General features: G+C 36.3%; 3 protein-coding genes across 7 annotated transcripts in view; all 3 read right to left on the reverse strand.

The window, feature by feature from the left end:
- Positions 1 to 648, reverse strand: part of col26a1 (collagen, type XXVI, alpha 1) — a 19,430-nt gene extending 18,782 nt beyond the window's left edge. The window contains exon 1 of the mRNA XM_016277090.1: positions 320 to 648. Coding sequence (XP_016132576.1) covers positions 320 to 486 — 167 coding nt within the window. The 5' untranslated portion in view covers positions 487 to 648. The remainder of the gene's footprint in view (positions 1 to 319) is intronic.
- A 512-nt stretch (positions 649 to 1,160) lies between these two features.
- bcl7ba (BAF chromatin remodeling complex subunit BCL7B a) lies at positions 1,161 to 4,690 on the reverse strand. Its single transcript, XM_016278285.1, has 6 exons — positions 4,487 to 4,690; positions 3,826 to 3,901; positions 3,580 to 3,682; positions 3,285 to 3,458; positions 2,700 to 2,779; positions 1,161 to 2,371 (listed from the first exon to the last, which is right to left on the reverse strand). Exons 1-6 carry the CDS (start codon positions 4,576 to 4,578, stop codon positions 2,285 to 2,287), a joined length of 612 nt encoding a protein of 203 aa, XP_016133771.1. The 5' UTR covers positions 4,579 to 4,690; the 3' UTR covers positions 1,161 to 2,284.
- An 831-nt stretch (positions 4,691 to 5,521) lies between these two features.
- tbl2 (transducin beta like 2) lies at positions 5,522 to 9,702 on the reverse strand. 5 transcript variants are annotated; one of them, XM_016277143.1, is made up of 8 exons: positions 9,630 to 9,702; positions 9,144 to 9,502; positions 8,876 to 8,991; positions 8,357 to 8,541; positions 8,106 to 8,257; positions 7,875 to 8,001; positions 6,578 to 6,730; positions 5,522 to 6,092 (listed from the first exon to the last, which is right to left on the reverse strand). In XM_016277143.1, the coding sequence occupies exons 2-8, from the start codon at positions 9,274 to 9,276 to the stop codon at positions 5,633 to 5,635; spliced, it is 1,326 nt and encodes a 441-aa protein (XP_016132629.1). In that variant the 5' UTR covers positions 9,277 to 9,502; positions 9,630 to 9,702; the 3' UTR covers positions 5,522 to 5,632. The 5 variants fall into 5 exon arrangements, with proteins under 5 accessions (XP_016132629.1, XP_016132649.1, XP_016132641.1 ...); XM_016277163.1 differs by having other exon boundaries at positions 9,144 to 9,429; positions 9,630 to 9,689; XM_016277155.1 differs by having other exon boundaries at positions 9,144 to 9,429; positions 9,620 to 9,679.
- Between the last annotated feature and the right edge of the window lie 11 nt (positions 9,703 to 9,713).

Here is a 9,713-nt window from a genome sequence, read left to right on the forward strand (position 1 = left end):
CAGATAGAAAACCAGATAGATAGATAACCAGACAGACAACCACAGACAGACAGAAAAAAAGACAGACACACACACACACAGAGAGACACACACACACAGTTTCAAGAATGTATTAAGTTTCAGAAATGTTTACATATGTACACATGCTAAGTTGTAAGCCACTAGAAATAAAATTCTGTTGAATTAGATATTAGAATTTTTAAACTATTCGAAGTTTTTCGAGTTCATTGACCTTAAATCAATAACTCTGCAATATAATAAGGCTTTAAATCAGTCAGTTCGATAATCCAAGAGACATTCCAGCCGGTGACAGGTTTACCTGCTGAGTGTGTTTGCTCCAGTGTTGTGTTCCGACACTGTGCGCTGCAGTCTCACTGGAACCTGATAAATAGCTGCTGAAGCTTTAAAAGCACGAAAGGAAAACATGAAAATACAAAGTTTCCAAAATCCCTCACGCATGGTCCGACGTCTAACAGCTCTTCCCATATTCCCTGTGCTTTATCTGATGTTATCCTGCTCAGACGAGTTGTGTTCAACGCCTGAGTGAGTGAGTTATTGAGAGACCTGAGGGGTGAGGAGAGACAGTCACTGACTAGAGTAAAATACAATCCCCTCTTCTGGAGTAAAACACTGGCTATGTCTCATAACCTGTTTGGCTGACTATCTAGTACCTACTATATCATAGTCAGCATTGCCAAAAATGCTCCAGGCGTCTAGGTACCGTGTAATCTATATGCCCAAATCAATACAGGGAGTTCTAAAATACAACCAGAAGGGAAAACAGTTGATAACAGATATAACATACAGTGATGATACGTGAGGACATATTCATATATATAAAAAAAATTAAAAAGAGCGAAAGTAATAACAATTTTTTTAATGAAAATGGTGTTTCAGCGCCACATGCCGGTCAAACGTTTGGTAACACCACAGATACTGACTGAATCTCCATACATTTTATGTTTGGATAATATTTTGAAATAGTATTACAATTTAAAGCAACACTTGTCTATTTGAATATATTTTAAAGTGTAAATTATTCCAGTCTTCAGTGTCACATGATCCTTCAGAAATCCTCAAGAAACATTTCTTATTACCAAGGTTGTTCTGCTTAATATTTTTGTAGAAACCTTAAAACATTTTTTATAAGATTGTTTTGATTAATAAAAAGGGAGGGGTGGGGGGACAGCATTCATTTCAAATAGATTTTTTTTTTTACATTGTAAATGTCTCTTTTCATCAAATTAATGCACCCTTGCTGAATAAAGGTATTAAATTCTTCATCAAGAAAACGTATTGAAACCCCACATTTTTGAACGGTAGCATACATTATTATTTTTAAAGAATAATGACGAAAATAAATCTTGAAATGTCTAAAATTGTAATGATATTTGCATCAAATAACAATACGCCTGCTTCATCAACTTCAGTGTGCCCAATAGACCAGTGTGCAAAAAATAAAAGGTGGCATAAGAGACAGGCATTTTTAGGGGTGTGCTACAGAGACAAAAGAGTAAATGTTCAATTACTGCAACAAATGAGAGGAGGCACTACAGACCCTGAGACCAGAATCTACAAGCAGAAAATATAGATATCATATATAAGTGTAAACTTACTGAATTTGATTGAATACACTCTTCATGTTGAGTCATTGTTTTTATTAAAGGGGAATGGTGTGGTCTAATGAGCTTATTTGTGCGTAAAGCGTGATGTGTTCAATTATATTTCAAGTACCCTTATCATTTAACTCGTTATTTGTCTTTGTTTTGGAGGACATTTTCTTCAATAATGGCTAAGCCTTCAGTCAACATGAAATTAGTTTATGGCTTTCTTTTTTTAACAAGCATCACATTCTAATGACAATAAAATTAAACTAGTATCATTATAATAACTGTAACAGCAATTTCAACAAGGAGGGCTTTATAGTGATAGTACATTCATACAGGAATGTCTAGTCAATAGTCTGGCTTTTTTGGTTTTGGCCTATTAACGTTGAATTAATGCATCATTCATGTTATGTCAGAATTGGTATAGGAGATAACAATTCAGAGATTCTACTATGAGATCTTCAAAAACCCTGACATGACCTGAATGGAAGCATATTGTGGGAGATATGAAGGGAAAGCAAAGGTTTGTAAATCTAAAATGTTGCAAAGCGATCCCATGCGATAATAAATATAGTGCTTTTTTGATGTCTGGTCCATAATTGTGTCTTTTTCAGCAGTTCTAGAAAGGTCAGTGATCAGTCTGACTGATTATCAATGCCCAGTGTAGAGTGTGTGTGTTAGCTAAGAGGGGCTGCCTGGATGACCGAGACCTGCTCGGTACGGATTCTTTTCAGTGGTGGGGCTCCACAACTGTCCTCATCCTCCTGTACTCAGAGAAAAAGGAACAATTAATTATTAATTAGTTATTAATTTCATTAGTACAAAAGGTTTAATATAATATAACAAATAAATACAACAAAATAAATATAGTAAAATAAATAGCAAATATTGTTCAACAACATTAATTATATATTTTAAATATTATATATAGGTATTTATGCATTTTTTATGTTTCTGATATACAGCACTATACAAAAATTAAAAAATTTAAAATAACATGAATTTAAAAGAAAGCAAGGTTCACAGCCTAAGGCAGAGGAACTGTCCCAGCATTCATGCTTTATTATGTAGAACCTCTGACTAGTTTTGTACCTGAGCAGTGAGGGGTAAAAGATCTTCTTTGATCAGTGTTGGTGGCTCATCTGCAATCTCACTTGACTGCAGCAGTGGCTCTAGAAAAAAAAAAAGTTATCTTTTTTTAAAAGTGGGTCAACTGACTGAACGATTTCAGTGAACTTCTGTGAAATGTGTAGTTTTGGAGATAAGAGCATAATGTATTTTTTCAGATCACAATCACAATGACACAAAGAGGGCAAACAATCTCAGGTTAATATGACTAAATATTTAAGCAAAATTCATAAAATTACAAGCTTTATAAAACACTGGATATACCTTTGGAAATGTGTCATTTAATTATAAATAATAATATAATACATAATTAATAAATAATACAAATCATTAGTAATATAATATAAAGGATAAATAAAAATAATTAGTTAATATATTTATATAATAAAATATAATGAATCCCTCAACTCAGAGGTTAACAATAAAATATCATAAAAATGCTAAATATTAAATATATATATAAAATTACATAAAAAATGACATGAATGAATCGTTCAGCTCTGAGATTAACATTAAACTCTCACAAACTCTTAAAAAAATAAGTCTCACCTTCCATGATTTCTTGGCCGAGGGTGGGCGGCTGTGGGTCATCTCTACGGTAGTCTAGACTCTGAGGTGCAGGGCTGACCGGCTCACTGAGCTGTGGACTGGAGTTATTGCTGCTGTCTGCAGCTGCTTTATGCAGGTAGGAGTCTGACAGAGAACTTAGGTTGCTGTTCTCATCTGAGAAGGCAGGAGGCAACCAAGAGAAGATTAGAATTTGACATGAAAGAAGGAAAACAATACAATTTTGGCAGAATTTTAATTTCTGGGTGAACTATGACTTTGAAATGCAAATGTTTACCTTGAAAATCTAACAGTACAGAACAGGAGTTATCAGATGACTCCTCTGTGGGAAAATGTTTCCGTTGTATCTCTCCGCCCACAGACACTTTGCTCTTGTCCTTCTAAAAGACATCAGGTTACAGATACAGTAAATATAGTGAAGGAGTTTGGAAAATCCTTTACTTTTCAGAAGTTGATCTAATGTATAAAATGAACTCTCAAACAATTAAAAACAAGAGAAATCATTATCTCAGATTTGTCATACCTCCTTTGTGTCCACTACAGGAACCCATTTAAATATTCTTAATGATGTATCTCCAACTGTGACCCATTTCTTCTCCCTGAAATAGAGGAATTGTGTAACAGGCTTCCCATATACATGACTTGAAAGCTCTATCAAGTTTCCATGTTAAAAATGCAACCATGCAGAAAAAAGCACTTATCAAGTTTGGAGAAAGTTTAAAGGCTCCTCTAAGAGCTGCTTTTTCGGGACATGTGGGATTACAAAGTCCATTTGCTGATGAGTTGAACCCTATCCAATATCCCCATTTATTTCAATCACAAAAGTGCTTGGTTTTTGCAGGGCTAAACCCTGAGTGAATGTGCTTGGATTACTCTTGCACAGTAATTGAATAATATACTTACTAAACTAGTAAAAAAAAAAAAAAAAAAAGAACAATAATGGACAGTCCAAAATACGCTTCTTCAGAACATGAAGAAACTTTTTAAAGTCCTCTCTAGATCCGCCTCTTTTTGCCACTTGTCCCATGAGAAAACAAAGACAAGCGCGCTGCCATTGGCTGTCTCTTGTGTCAATCAAACGGCATCCTCTTATAAAACTCCTCCTCCTCCTTTCCGACTGAAGTTTCTCTTTTGAAAAACATTTCTCTCTTTCAAAGTACTGTGACGCCGCCCGTCATACTCACCATCTCCGTACTCTCTCGATAGCCGCCATCACTTTCTTAATGTCATCTTTAGCGCGGCTTCGGGTCTCCGCGCGGACCGAGCGACCCGACATTTCAGAATTTTATCAGTACTCTTACTGGAATCGTGTCGGTCTCGCAGTCTGGCTTCGCTAATCTCGCATCGCGAGAACTCACGACTCCACTTTCCAGAGCTTCTTGACAGGTCCCACCTACTTATCGAGGGCACAGGTGGCTGCTGTGGCTTTATTTGTTAAATTTATAGTAACTTTATTATAAGATGAAAAAGCCGCTAATCATATGTCACTCAACGACCGATGGCCCAAACCCATCTTGTAAAAATTGTACTTATTTATAATCAAAACGCTTTAATATAACTCAAAAAGGTCATAGTTCATTTCAAAATAAAAGTCTCCTGGGTCTGTTCTTATTTATTTTAAGATTGAGATATTAAAATGTGTTGTGTGATTATTAAAGTTAATGTTAAATATTATTTACGTTAATCAAGCTTAAGGCCAGCAATGTATAAGATAAAATGTAATAAAACAAAAAGGCAAATACGAGCGTTTTTGTTTGACATTTAGATAAAAAAAATTTTTATATACATATATTTTTTAAGTGTTTATAAACTATTTATACTTTTAATTATTTAAAAATAGCTGATAGCACTTTCTTAAAGGTGCTTTGATGATAAAATATTCCCAGTTCAATATGCAGACAACTATAAGTAGACATAATTATAAAAAGTCAAATATAATGAAGTGCAAAGGCAAAACACAGTGACTAAACATTTGTAAAATTTAGTTATCAGATTATGATCTGTCTTTTGTCAGGCAGGTTTGGCTCAGTTATGCTCATTTAGAAAAATAATGAATAATAATGAAAACAATCAACAGAAAATTATATATGCGTGTGTAAATAAAAGGGTGTTTCCATTTCAGTATGACTGTATTTTGCCTTTGTAGGACATATTTCCCCTTAAAAGTGTAAATGTCACCTTAAAAACCACAAAGAGATCAGTGAAAGAGGAACAAAAGTAATTGACAAACACTTAAAAATACCCAATTTATTCAATAAAATCAGCATGCTAAAGCAACTTAATACTGAAACCAAAAACAGACTAAATTTCCAGTCAAAACAAATCAGCTTTTAGTTCTTTGTTGCATTCAGCACTGTGTCCAGAGCATTCTGGGCATCTGTTATCTGCTGCTGGAGTCTCTGTCTCACTCCATCATTTGAGGTTTTCTTCAGCATGGTCTGCATGTCCTGGATGGCAGCACGGTAACCGGTTACATTGTGAAAGACGCGAATGGCACGGTCCCCACTACTCACTAGGAAACGATTGTTGATGTCAAACTTAAGGTCGGTTATCTCTTTGCTGTGAACACCGTGAAACTCCTCCTCTAGTTCACCAGTGCTGGCACTGTACATGGCTAGATCACATCCGTTTGATATGGCTACTACACGACCGTCGGGAGACAGGGCAATGCGGCTCCCCTCTGACACCTGACATGGCACGGTCCGGAGCAAATATGGGTCCTGCTTTTTCTTATACTCCACATCAGTGTCCCACAGCTTCCATGTGCCGTCTTTGGAAACAGTCACCATTCTGTAAATGGAAGTGATTGAAATGTTATAGCTAAATATAGCTACATCTAAATTTAATGGAAACTACAAATAAGGTTTCTGCACTGTTCAGACTCAAGTAAATATGAACACATCTTAATCACGTCATTAAATCTCTGTTCACTAATTAATAACTGTTGCTTTTTTTTTAACTAAAACAAATAAAATTGTTTTGTTAATGGAAAGATAAAATAAAAATATAAGACAAAAATCTGACAAATAAGTTATTATTTTAATCTGAAGTACTTAAAATTCTGAAATAAAGAATTTAAGCTAAAAATAAATATTTAAAATAAAATCCAATTCAAAATATTTAAGATCATTCAAAATATGAATACATGCTATAATATTATTACTATATTATATATTAATTTATATGACTTCGTTATGTATTTATGACTTTATTTATATAAATATATTTATATTATTATATATTTTGCTCAATGGTAAAAGATGAGATGATCTTGCCTCCGAGAGTCATTGGAGAAACCAAAGAAGTAAACCCCAGCCGAGTGTCCCTTAAGGTCAAATGCACGGGCGACCTCTTTGAACTCCCCTGATTTAGCAAAGCAAACCTCCCACACCTTCACATCAGGGGTAAAGCCACAGGAAGCAACAAACCTTATGAGAAGGAAAAAAAAAATAGAGGTTTTCAATCCGTTTCATTTATATCTGCATTACGACCATATTCTTTATTACCACTGATGCGGCACATGAATCTTTTTATGACTCTTTGTGTTGCAAAGAGGGTTTCATCAAAGAAAGGACATTAAAGGGTTAGTTCACCCAAAAATGAAAATTAGCTTGTGTTTTACTTACCCTCTAAGCATCCTAGGTGTATATGACTTTCTTCTTTCAGACGAATCCAGTCAGTTATATTAAAAATGGTCTTTGATCTTTCAAGCTGTTTAATGGCACTCAGCGGGTGTTGCAGTTGAACAGTCCACAAGTCGTCAAATATAGCTTGCGCATTCATAATAAAACGTGCCGCAGACGGCTCCGGGGGATGAATAAAGGCCCCTTGTAGCGAATCCATGAATTTTTGTAAGAAACATATCCATATTTCAAACGTAATAAACACTTTTCTCTTACTTCAGCTGACTGTCATCCACTGAAGCAGTTCCGGCGGATGACGTAAGACACGCGGCGTTGCGTGATTAGTGACGAATGCGGAGAGAGAACAAAACAAAACTCCGGTCACGAATTAGAAGCACAAACCGACAGCACGCGCTGCGCATACGTCATACGCCTTCCGCCGGAACGGATCCGCGTATGATAGATAACAGAAGTGAGAGAAAAGTGTTTGAAATATGGATATTTTTCTTCCAACTCCTGGATTCGCTACAGGGGGCCTTTATTCATCCCCCGGAGCCGTCTGCGGCACGTTTTATTATGAATGCTCAAGCTATATTTGACGACTTGTGGACTGTTCAACTGCAACACCCGCTGAGTGCCATTAAACAGCTTGAAAGATCAAAGACCATTTTTAATATAACTGACTGGATTCGTCTGAAAGAAGAAAGTCATATACACCTAGGATGCTTAGAGGGAAAGTAAAACACAAGCTAATTTTCATTTTTGGGTGAACTAACCCTTTAACATATAACATGTTTAACTACATTAAAAATGTCAATTCAGACTTTTTTTGCTGCAAAAACATTTCACTAACATTATAAGTGTATATATCAGTAGGAAATAAAAAAAATATATTATATGAGCCCTTTAAAGACTAGAGGTTTAAAAAAATAAAATAAAAAATAAAAACCTTCCACATGGTGACACAGCAACATGCGAGTTGGTCATCTGATTCGTGTTGATAGTAGCTAAAACGTCTCCCTTCAGATCCCAGATCACAATGGTGGTGTCAACAGAGGCAGACATTATAAATTTGCCTGAAAACAGAATATACAATTACTATTTAAGTCTTATGTAAGCTTGCTTAGCCTATGTTCATCCCATTTAGTTTAGCTGCATTTAATTACTGGAGTCCACCGACCTGTCTCTGCAATTCCGATGTTGATTGCGACCCCCTTGTGTTTCTGAGGGAAATCCTCCGAGGCAGCTTTGAAACTGAATGTCCCATCATCCTTTTTAATCATCTTATAGATGTGAATGGTCTCTCCATTAGCCAGCCAAGTGATAAACGCTCTAGGGACAAACACAAACCAGTCAGCAGCAAGAACGGTTACAGAAAACCGTTAGATTTAACCCAATTGATTTGCGTGTTATTAATGAAGCCGAACATACCGAGAGTCTGGGCTGAAGCGGACAAGTGTGGCATGGTCAAACTCAACGTTGGCCCGCAAGCACTTGTGATCTCGATCCAGGAAGTCTTTAGTGCTCCAGATCCTGATGGTACGATCATCCGAGCAAGACGCAAGGTATTTGCCATTGCTACTGAAATCCAGGCAGGTGACATTACCACTGTGATTCTAGAATGGAGAAATGAAATGCACAGAAATATCAATATATAAGACTTTGACATGCACCTAAAGACAACATTTTGAAATCTTGATATTTGAAGTAAACAATTATAATTAGAACTATTATGAAGCAGGGGCTCAAGTTTTGTATAAATGTGTTTTTTAAAATGTAATTTTCAGCAGCCATTACTTCAGCCTTTAATGTAACTTAATCTTCAGAAATAATTCTAACATGCAGCTCTTTTTTTTATCATCAATGTTGAAAACAAATCTTTTGTAACATTATAAATGTCTTTACTGTAACAAGCTTCAGTAAATGTGTTTATTATATCTGAGGAATCACCTTTAAAGAGGACGCCAGTAGCTTGTGTGTGAATGTGTGCTGCTGCGGTTTCTCCTTACGGGGGCGCTGTTGATGCTTCTGCTTTTTGGAAGAAGCTTTCGCTGCATTTTCCTCCACTGTAACATTATCCAGCAGATTTATTGTAAAGACATATGACATAAAAATAAACTACTTTAAAACGTAAACATTAACTAATTTAAAATACCGTTACGTTTGTGACAAGAAATCAACTTCAAGTTGCTGGCAGGTGTGAGAGAGACACGCTTACCCGGTGCACTGGTGTCTTTCTTCTGTTCGTTCTGCTCAGATAATTCGCCTTTCTGTCTGCCAACAGCCACGGCCACTAACACAACCAGCGCACCTATCAGTAGTGATAGTGCAAAGATCGCAGCAAACTCCATCTTGGCGAGATCTGTGCCACGTTTTCACTCCTGACACAAGCAAGCAGACTCAGAGCCTGGCTGTGAAGCTGCAGATCTGTCTTTCTCTCTTTTCTGTAACTCGAGTCGCACTTAGTTCCACTTCACTGCAGTGACTCGCTGGCAGCTTGACTGCTGCAACACATAACCGTGATCTTCACTGACTATCCTTGTGCATCAAACTTCTCAGTCGTTACGCGACAGTCCCCTGTATTTGTTTTGAAAATTGCAGAATTTGTTATATAAATTACATGTATGTAATAATCTCAAAACAGGGCTGTTTTCTCATAGAATTAATTATATTGTACGGAATCTAGTGATAAACGTCAACTAACCACCGCGCAGCCGCGAGATTCTCTCCTTCGTTGTGGAGTGAATGACTTTGGTAAAGTTCGCGCTGTTAGCGCCACTAGCGGTGT

Source organism: Sinocyclocheilus grahami, unplaced genomic scaffold (assembly GCF_001515645.1).
Source record: "Sinocyclocheilus grahami isolate Dianchi unplaced genomic scaffold, SAMN03320097.WGS_v1.1 scaffold7.1, whole genome shotgun sequence".
In the NCBI taxonomy this organism is placed as follows: Eukaryota; Metazoa; Chordata; class Actinopteri; order Cypriniformes; family Cyprinidae; genus Sinocyclocheilus; species Sinocyclocheilus grahami.